General features: G+C 57.3%; 1 protein-coding gene across 3 annotated transcripts in view; it reads right to left on the bottom strand.

Moving 5' to 3' along the window:
- Positions 1 to 2866: 2866 nt before the first annotated feature.
- LOC129066476 (endoplasmic reticulum-Golgi intermediate compartment protein 1) overlaps positions 2867 to 26507 on the bottom strand; it is a 77039-nt gene continuing 53398 nt past the window's right edge. The window contains exons 4-10 of one of the 3 annotated variants that reach the window (XM_054568040.1): positions 25845 to 25939; positions 21969 to 22093; positions 19798 to 19902; positions 18503 to 18563; positions 13954 to 14054; positions 11510 to 11632; positions 2867 to 3114 (exon numbers count right to left, since the gene is read on the bottom strand). In XM_054568040.1, coding sequence (XP_054424015.1) covers positions 3007 to 3114; positions 11510 to 11632; positions 13954 to 14054; positions 18503 to 18563; positions 19798 to 19902; positions 21969 to 22093; positions 25845 to 25939 — 718 coding nt within the window. In that variant the 3' untranslated portion in view covers positions 2867 to 3006. Of the gene's footprint in view, positions 3115 to 8470; positions 8787 to 11509; positions 11633 to 13953; positions 14055 to 18502; positions 18564 to 19797; positions 19903 to 21968; positions 22094 to 25844; positions 25940 to 26507 lie in introns of those variants that run through there. The other 2 variants (XM_054568039.1, XM_054568041.1) reach the window with 2 other exon arrangements.

Raw genomic sequence — 26507 nt, forward strand, 5'->3', positions numbered from 1 at the left:
GGCTCTCCAATGTCACCCCTCCTGCCACCTCCCCAGGAGGAGCCATTTCTGCCCAAACCACCATGGCCCCAACCTATCACCCCCTATCCCCTCTCCGTGGGTCTGTGCTGTCATCCCTGTTTGACAAGTCCTCTTACGGGAAAACACTGTAATCTGCGCTTGGTGAGATCATTTAAAGAATTCATTTACGGGCGAGATCATAACAATGACACATACATACCGTACATGTTACGTCAATGTAAAACACATTCGCTCGCCCTTTGGCCCTGAAGCAAGGCCTCTTCATTGAGAAACTTCCAGCGGAGTTCTCCTTCATTTTCCTGACATTAAACAAACCCAAGAGTTTCAGTTTTGGGGGTTTCTTCCACGTGCAGTGAGAACTCAGGCACTTTCAGCGGTGTGTGTGCAGTATCCTCAAGGACTTCGCGGCCCCGCTCCACCCCTCCAACTCTCCTCAGCAGTCTTGCTCATCGAATTCAGGAGCATTTGGAGGAGGCGGTGGCAACACACCTTTATCCTTTCTCCCCAAAGCATTCAACTTAGTTTTACTAGATTCTTTTACTTTTCAATCACATTTCATTGGTTAACTAAGTCACATCGTTACAGCACGGAGCACAGCTGCCCAGGACAGGCTTGGGAACCCACATGACGACTACTGGTGGGCAGACTGCTCTTGACCGCTAGCAGCAGAGAGGGTGTTCAAGAGGAATGGGGAGGGTCAGCGAAGGCTGTCTTGCAGACCGGTTCGCCCCCACGTTCATCCCTGACCTGTTCATCCACGTGCCTGAGGTCCCAGTGAAGACTTTAAGGGACCAGATAGCGGGATGGCATACAGCCATGTAGTCCCTTCATTATAGCTGGTGGTGGTCTCCCCTTTACTGAGCTTGAGGTTGAACAAGGAATGCCAGGTCCTTGAAAAATCAAGAATCTAAGAAACTCCTTCATTTATGCAGCTGTTGGCTCAAACGTGTGGGGAAACATCAGCCCTGTTCTCAAGGAGATTCTATTCTACTTAGGAATAGCAACAGGGAACGACTACCTTTTTTGGAAATTACCAGGTACCTGTTCCGCACATACGTGAGCTCATCTGAGCCAAGAGAATTTACTGGCACGTAGTATAGATCTAATTTCTGCAACAGTCATGTGCAGTTGCATTACTATAAGCCCCATATTCACCTGAGCACACGGAGGCTGCACAACGAGAGGACGGCAGATCCGGGAACACCCTGGATGGACTTGAAAAAGGGAGCCCTGGCTCCACAGGATGACTTTCCGCCCTCACAGATCCCTGCCCGGTTTCCCAATGTCTCTCCTGTAGACTTACATGCTTTTCGGGATGGAGCCCCCGGCTGCCCAGCCACAATCAGGTAGAAAGAAACACACAGCAGGAGTTCTGAAAATCAGCCGTTTAATCTGTTTGAACCCAATGAGTGGGGAAAGAACGAAAACATTTTTTTCCCTTGAGATTTTGTTTATGAGAATGTTGGGTCGGGGATGTCTCTTCCATAGGAAACTGACATCCTCTATGCCCTCAAGGGTCTGTTTTTTAGAAACACATAAAGTGGATTTTCAACTCCTCTGTGCCCCGCACACTTCCCTGCCCTGCCCTGCCCACCCTCTGAAGGGGCTCCTTTCCATAACAGGGGAACAGAATGTGAAAATTTTTTTCAAAACCCATCTAACTGGCCACAGATGCCAGGAATAACCAAATGCAGCTACACACACATCAGTCAACTTGCAGGCAAGCAGGGAAGCGCTTCCTCTCAGAATCCCGGGCCAAAACTTAAAAATGGCGGAGACTTAAGCCATCTGTACAGATAAGTTAAAACTCGTCCGGGACACTCCCCTCAATTACAAAAGTATGCAAACAATCTTGATATAAATGGAAAACAGGCAGCCACTCTCTCCCCCTGGACACCCGGGCATACCGAAAATTCCCTGGGCCCCAGTGCGCCTGGACCGCTGCCCCTCCCTCTCAGGACTGAAGGGGAAGGACGAGGGGGGAGCAGGGGGGAGCAAAGGGGGGGCCCAGAAGGTGGACGTCCAGATGGGGAAGGCCGGGGCTGCTTCGCTTCCCCCACCTACGGCCTGGGACTAGTGGCCGCTGCTGGGAGAGGCCGAGACATGATTATTTCCGGGTTGCGGGGAAAGCTGCTCCGCGTCTGAACACAAACCCTGTCTGGTTCTCAAAGGCTGACTCCCCAGCCACAATCAGCCCCCACCAGGAGGTGCTGCTGCTGTCACACAGCGCAGGGGCTGAGGCACATTGGCGGGGTTGGGGGGGGGGGCGGTTCAGAGGAACGATGTGAACTGAGGAAAGGGCCCCTGCCACCTGCCTGGGGACCAACAACTGGGCTTCTTCTCGAGAGAAAAAGGCCTGCAAGGCGCGGAGGCCAGGGACTCGAGGCCTGGGCTCTGGGTTGGGCAGGAAAGCAGGGAGCAGAGCGAGGTTTCACCTACGGTGCCATATTCTGGGGGCTTGCCCGGAAGTACCGTCCTTTGTTGAAGGCGCCAGGGTTTGGGGTGGGGTACATTTAGGCAGCTTGGTCCAGGGCTGAGAGCCCAGGTCTGTGGGTCTGCTGCTCAGGGTTGGCGGGGCCGGGGGCAGGGGGAGAACCAAGTGATTAGTGTGTCCAAATGGCGGGGGCTGCTAGATTGTCAAAGCCTGGCTAACAACTGGTCCACGTAGATTCCGGACTGGTCCCACAAGAGAGAAGGGACTATCGGCCTCCCAGGAGTGGTCCCCAACATCCCTGAGCACCCCTTGCCCGATGCTGGTTTTGGGGCTCCCCAGCAGAAGGGGCACCCCTTCAGGCGGTGTCATTCATCTCAAACTAAACACGGGGAACAGAGGTAGCTGCGGACTGCGAGCCGCCCTTTCCTCCCCGACCCCCGTGTTGGGAGGCAGCCAGACCCTGGACCAGACAGGCAGGAGGAGCCAGGGCACCACGCCGGAGGCAGGGCGGGCGGGCCCCCTGGGTCCTCGGCCACAGGGCCGGCAGGCTGTCAATGCATCTTGCCCAGCTGGATCTTCTTCCAGGCCTCTGAGGCTGTGAAGATGCACGAGTCCAGAATGCCGGCGACGGTGAAGGTCCCGCCGATGATGGCACAGATCTGCAAGGGGGAGAGGCCAGAGGTCAGCGCTGGAGGCAGAGCCAGGCCAGCCGGCTGCCGCAGCACGAGGTCGTGAGCTCAGCAAGTGCAGAGGCTCTGCCCACCACGTGACAACCAGTGGGAACTGGAACACAATCAGGGCTCAAAACCCCCCCTTCTTGGGTGGTGAATTTCATAAGAAAAGTAATCATCAGCAGCTCCTTAAATTCCCAGATTAACCTTTTGAGTGAGGAAGGGGATTATTCAACCCATCCCACAGGCGAGGAGACCGAGGCCTAGTTAGGTAACTAGGTTCACGCAGTAAGCGGTGGTGCCGCGACTTGAACTCAGGCATGTCTGGACCCTGGAGCCGGTGGTCCTCACTTCTGTAACTGATCAGACTTTTACCGTCCCATCTGCAGATGAAGGGACGGAGGGTCAGAGAAGGGGCGCCACTGGCCCCAGGCCATACGGCCAGCAAGCGGCAATCCTGCGACTTGAACGTGCGTCGGACAGGTCCAGGCGCGGGGCTGCCTGTGGCCACGATCTGGGGTGGGCTGAAGAGGCAGCAGTGCCCTGCGTGGACTGGAGGGGGAAGCAGGTCTCTCCCTCTGGGGAGCTTGCGCTCTACCAGTGGGACGGGTAGTGAGCAAATAATCGTGCTGAGAACTGCAAAATTACAACCGAGGTGAGCGCTGCAGAGGGGAGAGGGGCCCGTGGGGCCACCAGAAAGCTCCTACTGGGGCAAAGTTTCTGAGGGCACCATTATCTTTTGGGACCAGATCATTCACTGTGGGGGTGTCCCATGCACTGAAGGATGTTTAGCAGCATCCCAGGCCGCCATCCATGAGATGCCCGTAGTCTCTTCTCCTTGTTGTGACAACCGAAACGTCTCCAAACCTTATCAAATGTTCCCTGGGGGTCACAACTGCTCCAGAATAAGAATCGCCGTAGTAGGGGGATGATAATGAACGTCACCTGCACGTCTGTACTCTGTAACTTCTGTCACTTAATCATCCCAGTAAAACAAGACAGCGCTTCCACCTTCCCCGCGCCGGGCAAGGTCTGAGGCGCTTCATGCCTCCCGCCATGGAATCCCCGGACCAGCCCAGCAAGGTAAATGGGATTCTTACACTCATTTAACAGCCAAGGAAATGGAGGCACAGAGACCCTGAATCGCTTGTCTAAAGCCACAGGAATTGGCGGCCAAGCTGGGGTGCAGAACATTGTGGAGTCTGCTCTCCAAACACGCCATTACTGCTTCGCAGGCATGAAATGCCCACCCAGCTCTGACGGATTCCTCACTTTGCAGACAGTTGTCAGGACTCCACGTGTGACATGTCCAACTCGTGCTGTGTGTTACTCAGCACGTTTTGACCTGCGAGTTGCTTTCTGGTGCCATAAAACAATCAAAGTCCGAATGATGGAAAATTTAAAAAGTTCATGAGATCTGCAAGGGAACTTTACAAGTATTTTCCCCTTGAACACCCTTCATGCTGTTCAGGACAAACAATACCTCCCGCACCCCATATACCAGGGAAGGAAGAACCTCTTCACTCAGGCACCCACATGGCCCAGAGAGGGAAATAACTTGCCCACAGTCACACAGCAAGTGTGTGACAGAGCCAAGTCCGTCTGCTTCCAGAGCGCTCACTCGTCTCCACATGCGACATTTAAGTGGCACTTAAATGACCGCAGGACTCAGCAGAAGCCATGTCAGGCAGCCCCAGAGGACCCGGGCCCCTGGAGGATTCTGGGAGAGGGCAGCGCCTCAGTGGACCCTCCGGGGCCAAGTAGAGGAGGCCAGGAGACACAGCGGAGGCGAGAAGGAAGTGCGAATCGAACCAGCATTTATTTTTAAAATAGTATTTCTACAAGATGAGCTCAGCAGGGGCCTGTGAGGCCCAGCGCAGACAGAGCGGGTCTGTGCAGACGGGCTGTAAGTGGGGCAGCTGGCATCCTAGCAATACCAGCCCAGGAAGCCGGAGCAGCCCCTCCCCCGGCGTGGAGAGGCTGGGGGCGCTGGGGGGATTATGAAGAAGTGTTTTCGGTGGCCAGGCCTCTCCCTGCCAGCCTCAGAGCATGACGAAGGGGCACTTTTCAGGAAGGTGACGGCAGGGGAGCCGGGTTATTTCGGTAGAGCGGATCAGATGATGGGAGATTTCATACCACAAAATGCTTTTAGAGCTTGGATCAGAGGATAGGAAAGTGTGACTTAAGTGCAATGGAGCAAATAATGAAAAAATAAAAAATAACCACACACACACAAATCTATATTCATCGACACACTCTGCAGCCGAGTGCGCCTCTGATTCACACACCCCTGGCGCCCGGGCAGAGGGCTCTGGCCGCGGGGCTGGCCCAGAGCAGGAGACGACACAGGCCCCGCGGTGCATGAGGGGAAACTGAGGTCCCGGGAGCTTGGAAGCTGCTAGGCAACTCAGGAGGCCCTGCCATGAACCCCGTGCAAACCTGCTGGTATCACCCAGCTCAGCAGCGTGGACCCCACTGTCCCACATCTGTCAAAGGTGCTGGTTGCCAGGCAACTGAGGACAGGAAGCTGACACTTTTTTGCGGGGGGCGGGGGGGCTCAAAAGCTGAAAGAACTCTAACAGCCGCCTGATCTGCCATGTCCCTGCCTCCCTCACTTTTGTCTACAGGCCGCTCAGGCCTCCCTGACTCGCTCAATTCACCAGGCGGGGACTGGCGTGACCGGGCTGTGAGCAGGGGCCCCGGGTGCTCTTGGGCCACGGCGGGCCCTGGGTGCTGCCATGTGGGTGGTCACAGAAATCCCCAGCGCTGGGAGGTTACACCTGGACTCGCCCAGGGCGGTGGCCAGTCACGGCCAGGTAGGCGCCGAGAAGCATCTGTGACAGACGGCGTTCGTCAGGGGCAGAGCGCCTGGGCCACAGGCGGCTCCGCTTCGCTGGCCCACCTCAACCCTCTTGCTTCATCTCTCCTTTACCTAAAAGCCCGAGGGACAGAAGACAGCGGAAGTCCCTGACATGCAGTAGGACTCAGTACAGGTTCACTAAGTAGGTAAAGGAGTGAGTCAGTGTAAGAGTAAAGAGACAAATGAATATGAATGAACAAATGAATGAATGAATGACTTGCGCAGAAAAGGAGCAGGATTCCACGCCCAGGGCTGGGGGCAAAGGTGGCTCGCTCACAAGGTGGCAGCCAGGAGCAGGGGCCCCTCCCACTGCCTGCCCTCACACCCTCCAGCACCCTGTACCTCAGTTTCCCTCCTTCTACAAATGGGACGGCTGCGGGATTAAATGGGAGTGTCCGTGCCACCCTTGACTGCCTGTCCCCTTGGTCCCTCGCCCCTGCCATACTTTGTACCTCCTAGCCAGGCCCCAAGACAGTGGGACCACCTGTGTGCGCGTGCGGAGAGAGAATGAAGGAACAGGGCCGCTGAGCCAGAAAGGCCCACAAGAGCCAGCACATGCCACCTCCCCTGGTCAGCAGCCCCGGCTCCAGACACGAAAACAAGGACAATTGGCTATCCAGGCCCCAGTGAGTCTGAGACAAGCACTTCACTCTGCTTCGGGCAGAAGTCGTCCATAATGCCCCTTTGTTCCTCCGCTCGGCCCTCCTCCCTGCGGTCAGCCAGCTTCCCGGCCTCCCGCTACGGCCAGAATGAAGTCAGCTCGTCTCCCTCGAAAGGAAGGGGTGTGTGTGTGCATGTTTCCCTTACATTTTAATTATGGCTCTTGATTCCTTATAACATGGAAAGGACCCGTTCCAGCCGTGCCGCGGGGAAAGCTGAATCCCTCCGTTGTCCCACCGCACCAACCCTTCCCTGGGGCGTGCAATGCGCAAGCAGGACAGACGTGCCACGCGGGGCCGGGGAGAGGGCGGGCTCCGGAGCACGTGTCCCTGGGGTCGGACCCCAGCTCTGTGACTCTGGCTGGGACAACTGGTCCACCTCTCTGGGCCTCAGTTTCTCTCATCTGTAAAATGGGGCTCACCGTGGGGACCGAGACGCCCTCTGTCCAGCCGCCCGCCCGCCGTACTAAGTGCAGGGAGCCGGTCACTCCCTTTCCCTGTCCCGGCAGCATCGCTAGGAACACTTGTGGAAAAGCACAGCGTGAGGAAATGAATAATGGATCTGAGAGCCATCGGAGCTGGCGGCGGCAGACAGGCTGGAGCCAAGGATGAGGACATGGAGCCTGGCTGGGGGGGAGGGCCGTCTCGGGGTGGGGGGAGCCGATGACTGGGCCCTGGCAGAGAGCGGGTGGGGTGTGGGGCGGCGGGTGTGGAGGTCCCCACCCAGAGGTGTCCCACCTGCCGGACCGCCCAAGCCCACCCTCTAGTGCAGGGGACTGTGAGGACAGGAGTCCTCCCCCAGCCATTTTTATCATGGCTGCAGCCGAAAACTACCTGCCGTTGCCTCAGGAAAAAACCCACCTTGGTTGAGCACCTACTATGTGCCAGGCCTCAGAGGGCGCATCCCTCTGCCTTCTCATTCGGTCCTTGCAAGTGCCTGGGAAAATGAGTGGCCCCCATTCCACAGACGGGGGAAACAGAGCCTCGGGGAGGGGCTGACTTGTCCAAGGTCACACAGCCACCGCGTAGGGTGACAAGAATCCAGGGCTGGGAGGCTGGCGGCAAAGGGCCTTCTCCTTCCAGCGAGAGCACCCTGCTTCACCCCACCCTGCCGGCTGCCCTCGGCCCCCGTCTTCATGCGCAGGCGGCTTCTTTGTACCTTGTTTTCTCGGTTCTGTTACCAAATGTACTGAAGTGAGGGGGCCCCTCAGCCAAGCTGGTGAGGGAGAAGCCGTGCGGCTGTGCGAGTGCGTGCCGGGCGCCCGCTGCGTTCTGATCAGTCTCTGCCCACGTGCCAGAGTCTCTGCCTGAGCCAGGCTTCCGTTCCAACCGGCCGCCCATGTGCAGACCCAGCGGGAGCAATCTGTCCCTGGGACGCAGCCGTCGGGAAGACCTAGCTCTGCTCACACCGGAAGGATCTGAACTGAAGTGTTTTGCGCTAACTGCAGTCCCCCCTCCCTGTACCCCGACCAACTGAGCTGCTCATTTGGGTTTGTTCTGTTCCTCAGATAACGGAAATTGTCTTGGGGGTGGACCAAGGTGGACACTCCTCCTGCTGTTTGCTCATTGTTTGACACCTATTTATCACCCGTCTGTGCTGTCGCTGTCACAGATCTGGAGACCAGAGGGGACAGGGCCCAGCCCTGCTCCCCTGGAGCCATGGTCAAGAGAAGAGAGGCGCTAGGCCTGAGCGCGAGTGAGCCGAGGCGCAGAGAAGGCCGCGCTCCAGCCCGGCTACGAGGCTGCTCTTTCCCCAGCTCACGTGGTCTTGGCAGGCGGAACCTGCTCAGGCTTGTGTCCCCTCGATTCTTTCGGCCACCTCCCCCCATGCCAGGCACCTGCTGCCTTTCGTCTATGACAGATTCCTTCCGGTGCCCGAACAGATGAGCAAAAGGTAATCAGGTAAGAGCAAGAAAACATGCAAACCACAAGTTGGGACAGTTTGCTTTTTTTTTATGGTTTGCACGTGTGTGGCTGTGATTTCATCCCACATGCTCACAACATCACCTTGTTTCCTGCTGTAATTTTTTTTTCCTGATTCCCAGGATGGAAGTCACTGTAGCAAATGATCCTGGTGTCATACCAACAACCTCATGGCTTCTGGGGGCTCTGTGGCTGGACCATCCTTGAGAGCCACTGTTCTGAAAGAGGGAGGAGGGCTTTGGGGTCAAGTTCCTGCCTTGCCCTTTACCGGCTGTGTGATCTCGGATGGGTTTCTTTACCTCTCTGGGCCTCAATGAACTCATATATAAAAGAGGAATGAATCCTCTACCCTGGAGGGTCCTGGGGGTCGGGGGAAGGGGGAGGGAGGTTAAAGAGGAAAGCACTAAGATGCTCCAGCACATAGTAGATGTGCACTAAATGTAGCTACAGCATCAGTTTTCCAAGCAGCTGTCCCACGTATATTTCTGAGCACCAATGTGCTAGCCATGGCCTGTACCACATGCCAGGGACAGAGTTGAATCAGGCCCCGCAACTCTGAGGCACAATCTCAGGTTTGGGGGATTATTTCACTGGCGAGAAGCCCCTCGCAGGCAGCTATCAAGTCTGATTCGGCTGCCCCTGCTGCCCATCGGGAGTGTGTCAGTACTAGCCGGCTCAGTTGGGTACTTTGTGGCTTCTGGCTGTTCCTCCCAAATAGAATAAAACACGCGAAGCCATCTGATCTGTCACCGCGACCCACTTGACAGGAATCTCAGAGACGGGCTTCAGCAAGTGGCAGGGGACAAATGTGCATGCGTGGGAGGGGGCACTTTAAAGGGGATCACCTGCACGTTGTCAAAAACACCATCTGTTTATTCTCTTAGTGGTGGAATTTTCTGGAATAGCACTAAACGGAGGTCTGAGCAAGGGGCCCTGGGCGGCCAGAGGGGAGCCCCGGGCAGTCTGATGGAGACTTCTGGGAGGGGAGGCCCCGCTCTGGTCAGGCTCGGGGTGAGACCCTGCAGGGCCAGCCCTGAACAAGCCGGGCCCTGGATGCTTAGAATCGCCCGCGGGCGGCCCCGGCCGCCTGTCCCCTCCACACCCACAGCCACCCCCGCCGCCGGCTGTGCCCACCCCTCATTCCAGCCCACCCACAGCTGCCTCTGCAGCCGCCCCATGACGACATCCTGGCCTAAGCCCCCTCTTCAGTAGCCTCTCTCAGGAGCTATTTGCAGAGGTCCCTGTTTGGGGTTTGGGGGCTTTGCACGCAAGTGCTTAATTTTAAAGAGAGAGAAAGAGAAGTCCCAGCAGGTGCCCCCCACTTCCGCAGCGGCCCCACCCTGCCTTCCCAGGGCCGCTGGGCGTCTTTGTGCTGTGTGTCTGCGTGCGAACGTCATCCCCACATCTGCTGTCCCGTGACAAGGGCCATTGAAGCTTCACAATGACGCCATCTGCCAGGGACAGCCAGCTGGCTCAAGGCTGACCCTCGTTGCCATGGCAACCAAGATGGCGTCACGGAGGGGGGCCCTTCAGAGAACCCAGCAGGCTAATGATGTCAAGGGGCTCCCTGCAGTGCAGCCCGCACTCAGGTGGAGGTGGACGTGGACAGGGCGGAGGTGGAGGAGGGGCTGGCGGCCAGAGTCGCGGAGGTGTCCATCCTCTGGGGGACCAAGGACGTGCTCCTGCCCTGGGCCTTCTTGGGACGCCCAGCTCTCGGGAGCCCATCCCCATCGAAGCGGGCCACCTGGCTTTCAGGAGACGGGCTCTGTCGGACGCCTCTGCACACACCACTCCCTCTGCTTAGACTCTCTCCCCTTCGCTCAGCCCAGAAAACGTCTCCTTGTCCTTCCAGACCCATCGCAGGGTTTCCCTCAGAGCTTTCCAAAAGGAAGGGACGGTGCCCGCCGCCGTGTCCCGCCGTGCCTGGTGCCCGGCTCCGTCGGCATCCCCGCCGGAGGGGACTGCACCTCTGGGTGCTCGCCGGGAGTAGCCTGGGGGCAGGGATGACGTCTCATTCATCCGTCCTCTCGCCCAGCCAGGGCCTGGCATGTGGCGGATTCTAGCAAACGTTAACTGAATAAATGAAGTCGCTTCATTGCTCAGCCGCCTTGAAAAAACCAGGAACGGCCTCCGAACCTCAGCCATCTGGCACTGCAGGAGCAAATGGGGAGGGGGCGTGAAGGTCCTTCCCCCGCGAGGCGGGGACGCGGGGCTGTGAGGGCTCCCCTGCGCAGAGGCGCCTACTCGTACCTTAGCTTCTGTCTCGTTCTGGGTACGCAGTCCGAGTCCTGGGCTGAGAACCAGCACCAGGACCCGCGGGAGGGAGGGTACAGACCACCGTTCCCCTTTCACAGACTAGGAGATGCAGCCCTGGCTGCGGACATCTGACCTTCCTGCCATTTCGAATGGGAGGCCAGGAAAACGTATACGTGACAGGAATCATGAGTATCAAAGAAAAATGACATCAGCTTGAAGCTGCCCCAAAGACAGGGCTGGGTGGAGGCAGCGGCAAAGAAGGGAAAAGAGAAAAGGCACGAAGGAAAGAAAGAAAAAAACCTAACAATATCGGCAGCTCTGGCGGGAAAACAGACCCGGGAAGAAAAGGATGCGTCTCCCCTGCAAGATTTACACAGAACGGGATCGACCCTGCGAGGAATAATGTCCACAAAACTGAAACATTGGAGAAAGCCACGAACGGCGCATCAAGCCCTATACAGATGTGCCCAAGGAATGAATTTCATGGCATTCCCTTCCGGAAAATGCTTTCTTGATGAACTGCCATCGATCTTGACGTGATGCTGATGACGTCTCTGAACATCAGGGGACCAAAGCCCCCCAAGGACAGCCTGAGCCCCAGGCCCCGTGGGCTGCATCCTGCTGCTTCGAGGACCGGTGGGGGCGCCCACGGAAGGAGCCCACAGCAGGCGCCCCGCCTACTCACCGTGGTGATGAACCTGTACAAAGGCTGCCGTCTCTCTGTGTACTTGACCGTGATGGGGCTGAGGTCGTACCGGAACCAGATGGCTGGGATGATGCGGCCCGTGTGGCTGTAGGCGACGTACTCCTGGGAAGGAGGAGGGGGCGGGGGGAGGTGGGAATGTGAGGCTCATCTCACGGGGGGGGGGGGGTTGGGGGGTGGATACAGAGGGCCCCCTGCAGCCCGCGACAATGGGCTTCCTCCCTTCTGTCCCCCAGGCGAGCCAGACCCCGCCACCCCCCCTCCCGAGCCCCTTCCCCAGAGGCTTCGATGCTGATGGCAACAGTGCTGGGTGCATTCTGACCCTCTGGGCTGCCTGGAAACTGCGTATTTTAATTCTGGAGGCAGCACCAGAATTAAAATATGCATCAGAGAGCAGAGATGGAAAAGGACAAGTGTGATTTGGGCTCTGTGTGAATGAAGGCTCACTCAACTCCTGGGCTATGCAAAACTCATCCATTTCTGCACTAAGAGTTGCCTGAGCACCTCTCCTGCATGCGATGCTGGCGCCGCGATGGCTGCTGGGCACCCCCAGGGAGTGAGCGCTGCCCCATCCCCTGAGGGGGCCACAGTCTGGAGAAAGCAGACTTAACAATGCGTGTAATACTGTGACCCTGCACATGTCGAGACAGAGGGACATGGAGCGCTGAGGGGGGCCGTGAATGAATGCCCGTGTCTCCCCAGGGGCTTCTGGAAGGCTTGGCGAGGAGGGGACATGCTGTGCCACGCTGACAGCCTGAGGAGTGTGTGACAGATGGGGAGATGGGTCTGAAGGCCTTGCAGGGCTGAGGTTCTTTGAAGAAGAACACACAGAACTGGGGGGCCAGAGGGCTCAGCCCTGCGGCCAGCCCTCCTGAAAAGGCCCCCCGGCCGGACCAAAAGGGTACTCGGGGGCTGAGTGACCGTGTGTCCTCTCTGGTCCGGGCGCCTGAGGACACTGAACACCTCTGGGCTACCCTCCCTCATCTACCACACCTGGAGACAAGGGGAACCCCCGGGGTACCCCAGGCTCCTGCCCCCTCTGTTCACCGTTCCTGCGGGTGCCGCTCCCTGCCAGGGCGGGCTGGGGCCAAGGCCACAGCGAGAGCTGAGCCCGCGGTCCTGGCCCCTGGGCCCTTGCCCAAGCCTCAGGGGGAAGGAGCTTGGGGCAAAACAAGGTCTGCTTTCTCCAGGGAGCGCGGATGGTGCAGGGTGACTGTCTGGGTCACAGCCTAGGGCTGAGGGAGACAGAAAAAATAATGAAAAAGGGGCAGCCTTTATCCAAAGCCTTATCCGGTGCCTGGTTTTACAGGCATGGCCTCATCTGACAGCAATCTTAGAAGGAGGGCGTCATTTTACAAGTGAGTAAACTGAGGCTCAGAGTGGCTACGTGACTAAATGACGGAACCGGGCCTCCTTCACAGCCGTGTTCTCCCAAGGGCTGGATGCCGTCGGCCCGAGGGTGACAAGGACGTGCCCTCCCAGAGACAGAGAATCAGAGCCAGAGAATCACAGAGCCAGGGTTCCTTTTGGAGAGTTAGAGGGGCCCGGGCAGAGCAGAGCAGAGGGACCTCTGGTCAGCGGAGGGAGGAGCTCGCAGCCTGGCAGACTCCTGTCCCTGGTTCAGACTGAGTGGCGATGTGACCAGGGGGCCAGGCTCTGGAGCCTGAGGAGAACCCAGTTCCAATCCCCACTTGGCCAGTTTGTAGCTCAATGGCCGCCTTGCTGTGTGTCAGGGGTCGAGTCTGTAAAATGGGGACAACAACAGTCCCACTGTCAGAGCGGTTGCGATGACCGACAATGACGACAGCGAGAGGTCAGCACAATGTCCAGCTCATTAAAGGGGCCTAGGAAATGACAGCTGTGACTCTTACTGTTGTTATTATTAATTGAGCTAAGCACTGTATCACTTATGAAGGGTCTGGGCAGCCTGGAACAGAAGAAAAAGCAGCGTCTTGGAGGTAAAGGGGTCTGCTGGGAGGCGGGCGTCACCAACGGGCTTCAGGCATTCATTCACACGGTCCTCTCTGCGAAAGCCCGAGGCTCTCGGCTTGAAACCACTGGCTCTGACTGCGCCCTGCCTCCCACTGGGGCCTGCCTCCTTCTCCATAGCTCTGAGTGCTGGGGTCCCAGGACATTCCTCTTAACCAACGGCCATTGGTGTGATTCAAGGGCCTCATGATTTCGGGAAAAGTGCTTGTGCCCTGAGAGCCAGAGCATCTGTCGTGTGCTGACCAATCAGGGTCCCGAGTCTGAAGGACCAGAGCCAGATGCCGGGCTATGGAGACATTTGCCATCTCTGGACCCGGGTCGGGAGGCCACCTGCCTGCTCTTTCTGAAACCCTGCTCAGACGCTTGTCGCCTCTGCTCTCGGCCGGCAGAGGGCGCTATTGCACGCAGCCCGGCCCAGCCGCCGCCCGCCCGCGTACCTTGTTGGCCACCGTGTACTGGTAAGAGTACCGCTGCTTGCCGCTCTTGTCTTCGTAAACCGTGGGCACGATCTTCAAGATATAGTCGTGGGAGGCGAGGGCTGTGGGAAGGACACAGCAGAATGAGGCAGGGGGATGGGCAATGCCTGGCTGGCGGCTCTAGGTCATTTCAGCCTTCAACCTGCTTGGCGTGGCTGGTGGCTGGGGGGCGGGGTGGGGTTCGGGCTCCCCATTTTCATCACCAACGGACCCCTCTTTATTTTCTCCCTCTGACACCAGGAGTTGAAAGACTCCACCTGTCAGGATCTTTACTCCTGGTTTTAATAGTACATTTGTGGGAACAACGCAATGTCCATCAACAGGGCAAGCGCTGAGAGGTGGGTGCTGCGACAGGCCACGTGCCGAGAGGAACGGTGACGTCAAGAGAAGAACCAAGTTACATAACAGGGTGAATAACACGTTTCCGTGCTTTGGGGGCAGGGAAGGCTCACACCGTCTCCATGCAGAAATACATAGAATTTTCTGGAAAGATACCCAGAAAACTATTAGCAGTTTTAGCCCCTGGGGAGGAAGGCAGGATGTGATAAAGATCACATTTTATTGTGCACCCTCTGGTCCTGTTTGAATATTGTTACTTTCGAAACACACTGGGTTTAGGTTTTAGAAAGAAAGGGCTCGCAAACCAGAAAAACTGCATCTATGAAGAATTGATTCATTTCTTTCCCCATTTTCAATGAATGGGAGATCTGTTCTCCCCCCACCTGGCCCTGTTGTATGTTCCAGAGTAACTCTCGCCCCCTCCCCCGCGCGACAGGGAGGCTGCAGAGGGGAGGGACTGAGCCGCACTCCTCCCTGGGTCCCCAGAACCCTACGCGGGGCCTGGTACCGAGAGGACAGTGGCAAATGCTTATTGAGTGAATGAACGGGTGGAGGGATGGCTGAGCAGAGGCATGAATGGGAGAGCAGATGAGTCAGCTTCTGATAAGCATGAGGTAACCGGATTCAAACACTGCGCTGAGAGAACGCTGGCCCAGAGCTGCCAAATGCTGCCCGGGAAAGGTATGAATTCCCCCGGGCCTTCTGGGATGCTAAGAGAAGTTTGGGTCAGGGGTCATGGAGCTAAAAGAACAGGAATCAGAGATGCGGGCCTGTGGGTCCTGATCCAGGTCTCCTGGCTGAGGCGGCCCTGAGCCCTGCACTCATCTTGTGTAAGAGGTGGGGGAGGCAGCTGGTGCCCACGGCCTCTTCCTGCTCACGCCGGGTCTTGGGAAGGAAAGGACAGAGCTCCTGGAACTGTCCGCAGACTGGCCTCCCCCAAGAACCCAGGAAGAGCCCTGCAGCCTCGGGGCTGAGCCCATGAAGACCCTAATGCCCTCTGCTCGACCCCAAAGTGGTCCTCACATAATAAAAGCACCAGAGTCACCCAGAAAAGGCAGACACCTGGGCCCCGCCCCCCAAGGTTCCTGCTCAGTGTGCCTGGGCTGGGGCTCAGGATCTGTCTGCATTTAAACCAGGAGCCCAAGGCCACACTTGAAATACAGTGCCCATCGCCCCGGTTAACAACTTGAAGGCACGGAAACCACATCCGTCATAGTTCTGTTGTTGAACCGAGTGCAGGTTACCAGGGACGAAGCGGGGTAGTGGGGGGGACAAAGAGGGCAAAGGGGGGTCAAATACACGGTGACGAAAGGAGACTACTGCTCTGAGTATACAGATGTTGTATTATAAAGTGCTACACCTGCCATTTAATGTTACTAACCAGTGTTACCCCGCTAAATTACAAATAAATTTAAAACAGTTCTGTTCAAATTTGTACCAAAAAGGTTCACAAATAAGAGAAATAAAACTCACAAATCCACCACCCACAGGAAACCACGGAGTCTCACTCTTGTGTATAAACTGCCAGGCTTGTGTTTATACACGTTTAGGTTTTCTGAAAATTGGATCATACTGTACCTCTTCCTAAAAACTGAACACCACAGACCCCAGAGAGCAGGCTCCACGGTGGTGTCGGTTCTAGGCACTGCCGCAGCCCCCAGCACATGGCCTGGCATGTAGGAGGTGCTCAATAAATGCTTGCTGCCTGACTGCCCGTGAGGTTCCGATGGGCCGCGGTCAGGGACAGTACGTGTCCCACGGCATGGCCGCATCCACGGCCTCGCCCGAGCCTCCACGGCTAGACACAGACCTCATTTTCACTCTTATAAACAATGACCTCATGGCCGTCATTTTCCCAAATCACTGCACTCTTAACTATTTCCTTAGCTTCCACTCTCATGAGTAGAATGGATGACTCAAATGCAATGACCATTTTTAGGGCCTTTGATACAATCTGTCAGATATCCACTAGAGTCCTTGTGCCTAACACACCCATGTGGATTCCTTGTCACCTGACCCCTCTTCAGGGCTGGTGGCTTCAGCACCATCCACGCAGGCCCACATACCCTTCCCACTCCCCCTACCCTTCACATATCTCATTATGGAAAAGCCCAAACATGTAAGAAAAAGGGATCAGTCCTGGCTGGTGTGGCTCAGTGGACTGAGTGCCAGCCTGGGAACCAAAGGGTCACTGGTTTGATTCCCAGTCAGGGCACATGTCTGGGTTGCAGGCCAGGCCCCCAGTAGGGGGTGCGTGAGAGGCAACCATACACTGATGTTTCTCTCCATCTCCTTCTCACTCCCTTCCCAAGGAAGGAAGGAAGGAGGGAGGGAGGGAGGGAAGGAAGGAAGGAAGGAGGGAGGGAGGGAGGGAAAGAAGGAAGGAACGGGGATCGCAGAATGAACTCCCATGTACCCATTTCTCAGAGTCACAGTTACCAACAATGGCCAGCTGCACTTCAGCTCTACCCCGTTGCTCCTCCTCCCGCATTTTATTTTGAAGCTAATCCCAGACATCACATCAATCCATCCACAAACATCTTAGTGGTGTCTCCCTGAAAGATAAGAACTCCTTAAAAAAACAAATAAACCCACTACCACAAGGCCATCAGCACGGCTCAAACATGAACAACCAGGTGTCACTATGTTCAAAGAGAGTGGCCTAAGCTGAGAAAACCAGTGAACTTGTTCCTTAGGAGGAGAGAGTCCCTACAGAGAATGTGGTCGGGGGGGCCTCTGAGCAGTGGCGTTTTTGCTGAGACGTGAACAAGAGGCAGACTCTGGAGATGTGAGCACAGAGGGCCCCTCGGAGGCAAAGGCCCAGCGTGGGGACCAAGCCTAAAAGCTGAGGAGATGAAAGGCCATCCTACGTCTAGCCATCCCCCAATGCGTTTTTCTCGCCATGAAGCCAGCCGGAGACGGCTTCTGTCTGAGTCCGTGCAGTTTTCAGCGCACACCCTCTGCCGGCTCATATCCTGGGGCCCTGAGCTCGATCGGCTTCCCATCGCGGGCAGCTGAGGGGCCGGTGCTGACTGCGGGCACGTGTGGACGGCTACCTTGGGACCACGCGCTGCCCTGACACAGACCTCCGGTGACTCCCCGCCCTCCATGACATTTGCGCACATGCACGGAAGGTGCTGTTGCATATGTGGGCAGCGCGAATGGGTGCGGACTGCTGGGAGGCCACTGGGAATGAAGGCAAAGCAGACACCGTGCGCAGCGGCCGCATCGCTCTCATGGTGAAAACGCACTCAGCCTGGTGGCAGAGCTGCTGGGCGGGCGGCCATGCCTCGGTCACCGCCGGAAAAACTGGACAGAACTGTGGTTACGTAATGAGCCTGAGTGCAAAAATCAGAAGGTAACTACTGTCCACGCTTTGAAAAAATGACTTCCGTCCATGGACAAGAACTCAGAAGGACACAGAGAAGGCAAAGGGCGAGTTCCTGGGGGTGGGGCAGGTCACCAGGAGATGTTCTCTCTTACTGAGATTCCCGATGATTAGCAAGCAGAAGGTACTTTAAGATGCGCCAAGAAAAGCCTCATGGATAAGAAAGGTGAGCTCGGGGAGGCAGTTAGAAAAGGCCAGGCGGCCTGTCCTGCAGGGTCCAGCACGCAGACAGGCCTCCCAGGCTGGGTCTGTGTGCACGTCCAGGCCCCTGAGTGTGGGCGCGTTTCTCTGCCGGCGTGTAAAGACGCGGAACTCTCTTTAACCTGGGCCAGGGAGCTGGGTGGGGAGGGAGCAGGGGAGGGGGCCTTCCGGGGAGGGGTGGGCTTAGCATGAAGACAGAGTAGGGTGGGGGTGGCGGCCCAGGTAGCCAGACCTGACTGCGCCACCCACGGACAAGGTCGCACACTGCCACGTGATCTAGGAGGGGCCCGGGCTTGGCCATGGCTCCCTGCGGGACCTCAGGGATTCGCTCTAAGAACTAAGGACGGTAATAGTGACGACCGCGATGGCTGGTGCTCATGAGAGCCTGGGGCTGTTGCAGACGTCTCCCAGGGACAAGTCCCTTTTCTGGAAGACACAGAGACTTCCACCTTCCTCCCAGGGTGGCTGTGGGGAAGAAGCCTGGCTTACAGGGAGGGCCCCGAACCGTTCCCTCCCCTCCCCCACTCCTTCTGGGCAGCACTGGGAATCATGGGGCAGGCCGTTCCCAGGGGCGACACTTACGGTTGGAGGCGAGTCTGTCCGCTCCCCCGAGAGCATTGAAAGCTCCGTGGACATTCTGGACCTGTGGAGAGGCACAGTGAGGGGACGCCGAGGTGCCATCTGGTTTAGGGACCTCCTTCGTATGTAAAATGCAGGTTCATCAGGGTCTGTCTCATAAAGAAGTTGTGGGGAGCAACTTCTCCCCACAGACACCGCACAGGCCTGGCACATGGTAGGCACCAGCCTGCCTCCCATCCTGGGCAACTATGTGCCAGTCTGTCCTGGGTACTCCAGCGCCTGGCAGAGCCTGGTGTGGAGCAGAAATTTCTCAAGAGTGTGATGAATCCAGGACTGTCCAAGGCATAGAAAGGAAGACCCAGGGCCGACGCACCTGGTTGCTTACAAGCTGTGTGACCTTGGGCGAGTTACTGAACAGATTCTCTGAACCAGAGTGAGGAGGGCCTGGTGCGGTGTAAAGGCCGGGTCTGAATTCTGGCCACAAATGCTCGTAAGTGACATGACAGTGGATGTGCCTGTGTGTGTGCAGCGGCACTGAGGGGCCCCACCCGCCAGCAACCGCAACCAGGAAACGAATTCTCCCCTAGCAAGGCCTGGGGTCAGGTCCCGCTGGACCCCAGCGCTGGGGCCAGGCAGTTACTTCCCCTCGGAGCCTCGGTTCCCTCTGTCACACAGGCTGCAAGGGACTCTACCTCCAGGACCGCCAGCACACCCTGCCCTGCAGCCAGCAGAGACAGGCTGGTCGGTGTCTGGTCCTCTGTGTTTGCTGCCATGGGTAAGAAATTGCTGGGCTGGGCCTCCTGGAGGTGGCTGCCTCGATCAAACAACAAGGACTCAGGATACTCCCTTCACCACGCCACCCTATGTAAAAGCGTGGCCCTGGGCAGCAAGGCCGAGGGGGCCACAGAGGGGAGCAGGCAGGGCTGTGCAGACAGATCTGCGGGGGTCCCTGACCAAGCAGCTCCATGTCTATAAGAAGCAGTGAACCCCCCCACCTCATAAGGCTGCACCGACAAAGGGAAAGTGCCAGCACTGAGTACTTGCTCATGAAGGGCGAGCCCTATTCCCCCCGGCCCCAGGCCTCAGGCTGAGGTTCCAAGGCCGGCCCGCTGATGATGAACGGCAGCTGTGTGCTCAGAAGGAACGAAACAGGGGGTGTGGGATGGAGCGGGGGGCTCAAAGGGGGCGACCCCTCCAGAGGCCATCGCTCTGTGCCCAGGAAGGACAGACGGCTCTTCTGGCAACACAGCCCCCGTGCGCCCATCCCTGGCCACACCACCTGCAGCGTGGCTGCTCACCTGCAGCGTGTCCCCAAAGGAGAGCTTGTGGATGACATGGGTCATGTCCGGGTTCTGTGGCTGGGCCGTGGCACTGTGTGTGGACACGTGGAAGTTGCCTGGGACCTGGAGAGAGAGGGGAGTCTCAGGAGGTTGGTGGGCTTCCCCGGAGGGTAGGGTGCAGGGCTCCGCCCTGGAGCCAGACAGACCTGGATGTGGACCCCAGGTGGGTCCAGCTGCAAGGCTGGAGGGGCCACCGCCCATCCGAGCCCCGGCTTCCGCACCTGCAGAATGCGGCATCAGTGGTGGCTACTCAAGGGCATGGTTGGGGCTGGGGCCGGGGAGGGGGCATGTCTGTGAAGTGCCCTGCTGGACACCTGGCGCAAGGCCATGGGTTGAGACAGCAGCTGCCACCACCAACTCCTGGCTGATGGCTCCATAGCAGGTCGGGGACGACCTCAGGCCTGCAGGCCCCGCAGAGCTTCCTGAAACTCCACGTTAACACTGTCACCCTTTAGAAGAAGTGGTATGGCTTATAATTTAGCAGCTCATTTTATTTTTTTAAAGATTTTATTTATTTATTTTTAGACAGAGGGGGAGGGAGGGAGAAAGAGAGAGTAACGTCAATGTGTGGTTGCCTCTCACGTGCCCCCTACTGGGGACCTGGTCCACAACCCAGGCCTGTGCCCTGACAGGGAATTGAACCAGAGACCTTCTGGTTTGCAGGATGGAGCTCAATCCACTGAGCCACACCAGCCAGGGCTTGCAACTCATTTTGCAAGCGTTCCCCTTTCGAACTCTGTGAACCTCTCTCAGGAGCACGTGTCTTCACTAGGGCCCGGGCTCTGGGCTGACGCAGAGGGGCCGGGAGCACAGGGCACGCCGGCCTCCGCAAGCTCACACTGCGTGGCCCGCGTGGTGCCTGGGCCCAGGGCCCGGGGCGTGGGGAGGAGGGCGGGGCAAGCCACTGGGTCTAAGGAGAGCAGGGATGGACAGCTTGAGATTCCCCAGGAGGCACAGCCCCGCCCGCTCAGGGCCTGATTACCTGTGACAGGGTAGCAGCTGGGTTCCACAGGTCCGGCCCTACCTCCTGGCTGGGGGGTCACGAGCACGGTCAGTGACTACTCTGTGCCTCAGCTTCCCCATCAGCAGAATGGGGTAGCGACCTCAAAGCGTTACTGGGAGGATTAAATGTGGTGACAAGTACAACGCCAAGGGCAGCTGTCACTAGGCTGGGCTCGTAGGATGGACCAGTTTGTCACCAGGCAGGGGGACCCTGCTCCTGGAAGAGGGGACAGCATATATACAGGGCCTGGGGAGGAGCCACTGCATTTAAAAAATACTTTAAACGTCGTTTTTACTTGTGTAGATAACACGGAGATTCATCTGTATTACAAAGACTTCACGAGATAAAGTCGGGATTCAAGTCCCCGTTGCCTGCCATCCCCGGAAATAAAGAAACGATGGCGTCTGGCATGTGTCCTTCAGACTTCCCTATGCAGTGACGTGTGGCCTCCGGGGGACGTGGGCAGAATTCAGAACCGTGTCTGGGGCCTGGGCCCCCCGCTCTCGGAGTTAAGTGAGGCAAGGAGGCTGGCTGCGTGCATCTGCCACCCGCTGCCACCGCTTGAGCTGTGACTCAGTGACCCGCCCCCCCCCCGCACCCGGAATCCATCACAGGTGGCTGACTCATACCAGCACACACTGGGCTGGAGAAAGAAAAGACGACGCTTTTAGAGCCTGTGACTTAGGAGCCTGCGTCAGTGCCTCTGATGGATTTTAAAAATATATCGGCAAAGCCAGGCCTCAAGCTCCGGCTCACCGTGCCCTCTTCCCAGGGCGCTGGGGGACGCAGCAAGGGGTCTGGGATGCTGGGGCCATCGGTGCAGCTGAGACATGTGAACCCTGACTTCCGGCTGCTGGCCAGCTCCCTGGCGGGCGGATAAGGAGGCTGCGGGGCAAGGGCGCGCCAGGTGCTGTGAGACAAGGGGGTGGGGGGTCGGTGGCAGGGGATCCAAGTCCCAGGGAGACTGAACCCCCCCCCCCCCAGACTCTCAGCAGGAGCCATGAGACACCTGGGCATTGACCTCAGCCTGCCGGGGGCTGTCTGGGGAGGCGGGTGGGTGCACAGCTTGGCTGTCTGTTCCTGGGGAGGGAGAGGACGGAGGAGACGGGGACCAGGGGCTCTGTACCTTGTTGATGCTGAACTGGCCCTCGAAGCGGCAGCCCACCCCGTTGTTCAGCGGGATCTTCATGGAGTTGTCGATGTGCCCCACTTCATGCCTGCCCATCTCATCCTGGATGTCGAGCCCGACCACTGAGACAGCCAAGGAGAGAAGAGTCACAAACACCCAGAGAAATGGGGGCGAAGGACCAGCCCCCTGCTCCGTCCCCTCCTCGGACAGGCCGGGGCCCTCCAGGTGCTCACTGGGGCCCAGAAACCCAGAAAGGAAATCAGGCCACGTGATGGACAGGGAGGCTCTGGGCAAAGGGGGAGCTGGCCCCCCACGCCCCCTGCCATGCCTGTGCTAGAAAGGAAGAGGGGAAAGAGAGAGGGAGGCAGCAGCTTCTGGGACCTGTGACCAGTGACGCAGGAGTGCAGGGCACGGGGGTGACGGCCACCCAATGCGAGGCCGCAGGCCGCAGAGGGTCAAGGGGAGGAGGTGGCCTGAATCCGGGCCCTGCCTGCCTCAGACCAGCTGTGCGACCTGGGCTGAGGCACTCAGCCTACGTCCGCTTCAGTTTCTTTCTTGGGAAATGGGGTGGTAACAATTAAACCTTCCTTGAAGGATCATGAGGATCAAACAGTTAATATGTGTAGAAAACACTTAGAACAGGGTGTAAGGCACAGGAAGTGGCAGGTGCCTAATACACTTCACCACAATGCAGCTCAGATGGAACCTGGGCTCACTGGTTCAAGAGGCTCACTCCTTCATTCGTTCATTCGTTCATTCGTTCATTCATTATGAAGGTGTCACCGTTAGTTCCTGCCTTCATTCACGCACACCCTCCCTTGCCCCAGTGCCTGCTCCTCCAGGCCCCGCCCTGCAGGAGCTCAGGCACTTTTCTGGGTTGCTCCATACGCCAAACGGGCGACCTGGGGAGCCCCGGTCCGGACGGCAGTGTGGTCCCACCCCCTCCATGACTCAGCTTCCCACCCTGGGCAATGGGCAGGCGCACGCCAACGGCTTGTCCCGAGATGGTCCAAACGGCAAGGGGGAGGTGGCGGGTCCCCATAAACTACTGCAGCGCAGCGATTTCCCCGAAAGGACGTGAGGAAGAGGGCCTCAATGCAGAGAAAGAGCAGCTGGAAGTAACTTTTTAAGTGAGCCAGTCCTGAAAGGGGACAACAGGAACAACTCCAGCTCCCTCAGTGGAGACGGGGAAGGGAGCGAGGGCCCATCCACAGGAGAGAACGGGATGTGGCCATTACGAAGGACACTCACGGGTCTGCGGTATATGGGAAGGCCGATGCGTATCACTCAGCTTAAAAGAAAACGCAAGCAGGTCCTTGTTTGAGTCAGCAGTTTCATCCCCGGGAGCCTATCCTCAGAATGCACACGTGATCAGACACGTGTGCAAGGCCGCTCAGGGCGAGCGTATTTGAAACTGTGACAACTGGAAGCAACCCAACTGCCTGTCGGCAGGGGCCTGGCCAATGGAACGGCCCCCTCTGCAAGGCTGGGCAGCAGGTAGAGGAAGGGGCTGAACCGGCACGTGGGAGAGGCCGCACAGGGCAGGGCAGCAGCCGAGTGTGGCACTGCGCTTCCCAAAAGTCACCCAGCCCCTCTGTGCCTCAGTTTCCTCCTCCATCCTAGGTTTCTGAGGATAAAAAAAAGGAAAATAGCACTTTCTATGCACTAGACACTAAGAGTGCCTTTTATGTAAGAACGCGCCACCTGAATTTTCCCAGGGGGCAAGTTAATGCTATCAGGCCCATTCTTTCTGGGGAGACACCGAGGCACAGAGAGGTTAAGTCACTTGCTGGTGACCTCACAGCTAAGAAACGATGACGCCTGGATTGGAACCCGTGGAGCCTCGATCCAGAGCCCACGCCCTTTGACCACTCTGCTAGAACCCCTCTCACCTTGATGCGCTGACACAGCCAGAGTGTTCACATCGGGACCTGGCCCCGGCTCAGAGCCGACTGCGTGCCTGCCGGCGTTACTGTTTCACTAACCTTATATGAGTGATATATAAGGACAGCCCCAAGGGACCAGCTGAAAACAGGAACCCCAGACAGGTCCCATGCAGCTGGGTCCCAATTACAGAAAAAAAGATTGTTGACGGACAGGTAAGCGGACAGGCAGACGGACAGAGGACACAGGAGTAGAGTGAGGGGTCCCAGCCCTTGACAAATGCTTCCTCTGGGGTGGCATAGCACGCTGGGGAATGTGTATTTCTTTTAGCGTTTTCTTTCTCTATTTCTATATTTTGAACACATTATCCTTTTTAAAAATAAAAAATAATGTGTTCCTTTATTAGTTGTGTAACCAAAAAACCCCATCATTTTTTAAAGCAGGATATGAGATCGTACATGCAGCATGATCTCAGCGGGTGTAGAAATGTGCGGAAGGGAAAGCCAACAGGACGGAATGGCCTGGAGTGTCCACCGAGCCTGTCGCGGGCGTGAAGGATGGATGATTTCTCCTCTCTCCGCTGTTCTGGATTTTCCAAAAGTACAATGGTGAGCGCATACTTTTTTTTTTATAAGATAAACTTGAAGCTTAAAAAAAAAAAAAAGCCAGGGTATGGGCTCTAGAGCAGCAGGGCCCTGTGGGCTGGTGCAGCCACAGTGTGAGGTCGCTGGGCCCCTCTTGGGCCGCTGCCTGGAGCTGGGACAGAGCCTGGAACCACATCCCTTCCCTCCCCGGTCCCCCGGGTCCCAGTCCTCTGGCCTAAGAATTTCCTTGTTCCAGAGACACAGCCAACGCCTGAATGAGAAGCTGCCAGATGAATTATTTTTCTAAGAGAAGGAATAAAATAAAAAAAAAAAAGAAACCTGACCATTCCAACAGGTTGCCTGGCTTGGGGCCCACTGTGGATTCAAAATTGTGATGTAATTCTCACCCAAAGCAGTAAGAGGGCTGACTCCCTATCTCTGCCTGCAGACCCACCCAACACGCTGCCCTTCAATGGCAAGGAAGGGGGTCGCACGCCACGTTGGGGCAGAGAAACAGCCAGGACCCCAGTCCCCTTACCCACAATTCTAGGGGCCAGCTTACCACATCCTCTCAACAACTGCAGGCAATAGACAGCACTAAGCCCATTTTACAGATGAGGAAACTGAGGCTTGGCAAGGTTACCTTAACCAGGGTCAGACAGTTTTAGCGACGGAAGGAGCCAGAATGTGATGCCACACGCCAGGCTTCCAATGAGTTTTGTTTATACAAATAATTCCTCCCCTTGGTTGAATCAAAGGAAACAAACAGATAAGGTAGAGTATGAAGTGAAGAAGGGAGTGTTCTGAGTGCTGCTAAGAGCTCACAGCTGCATCCTCCTCTAGGTGGCTGGCGACACCTGGTTGGCTGAAGGCTCCTTGCCTTGAGGCGCTGGGGAGGTTCTGTGACCACCCCCCCCTCCCCCACACACCACCCTGCAGTCCTCAGTCAAGGACACCAAGGATATGGATAATGAGAGCCAGGCCCTGCGCTACCAGGTGGGACAAACCATGGCGCCATTCACAAGCCACACACCTCTGCTTGTCCTCTCGCCTCCCTCACACCCTCAGTGGTTCCTCCTGAGAGCCCGCTCTCAGTAAATTCATGTTCTGAGAATCTGACTCTGCTTCTTGGGAACCTGAACTAAGAAACTACCCCCGACCCCCGGCCAGCAGCATATACCCTCCAGATGTAAAGCTCGTTAGCAGTTTCTTATTTTTTTCCTTCCCAAAACCCACCAAGTATGTTCACATGGGATCATATTCTCCCCACAAAAGTGGGAGAAATCTCATGCTACCTGTTGCTGGCAGCCTGCCCGGCTCGCTTTGCTGGTCCCAGTCCTCCCCCCACGTCTGTGAGGGCGCGCCCAGCGCCGCCTACAGGAGGGGTCTGGCTGCGAATACTCACGTTCACAGTGCAAGTTGGGCAAACTGATGTTCAGGCTGACGTCGATTTTGCCCCCGCTGTCCTTGTCCGGGTCATCGACATACAGCTCGTTCACGCTGGGGGAGACAAGCACAGAAGCCTTTGCTGTGACGGGGGCGCCCGCCCAGGCTGCAGGGACGGCTCCCCTGGGGGGGATGGGGCGGGGCAGCGGAGCAGGCGAGGGGGCGTGGCAAGAGCACGGGAGTCTGATTCAGGTTCCCACGCTGGCTCCGCCACTCTCTGGGGGAACTCGGCACAGGCTGCCCCTGTGAACGCATCTGTTATGCGGGGGTCAACGGGATGGTCTGAAGACGTATGCGAGGACTGCAGGCCTTGCTAGGAATCCGAGCCTGGCCCCAGCAGGCGCACGCCAACTCCCTCCCACGCCACCGTGATCTCATGTTCCAGGTCTCACAAACCCGGGGCCGGTACCAGGTCTAAGAACAACCAAACCAACGTATCAGTTCCTTGTGGCTGCTGTAACAAATTGTCGGAAAGTTAATGACTTTAAAACAACACACCTTTATCCCTGGCTACTGTGGCTCAGTGGATTGAGCCCCAGCCTGACAACCAAAGGGTTGTTGGTCCAATTCCCAGTCAGGGCACAGGCCTGTGCTTCAGGCCAGGTCCCCAGCAGGGGGCGCC

The sequence above is a fragment of the Pteronotus mesoamericanus genome, unplaced genomic scaffold (genome assembly GCF_021234165.1).
Source record: "Pteronotus mesoamericanus isolate MK-2021 breed Mesoamerican mustached bat unplaced genomic scaffold, CSHL_Meso_final contig_2, whole genome shotgun sequence".
Lineage (NCBI taxonomy): Eukaryota > Metazoa > Chordata > Mammalia > Chiroptera > Mormoopidae > Pteronotus > Pteronotus mesoamericanus.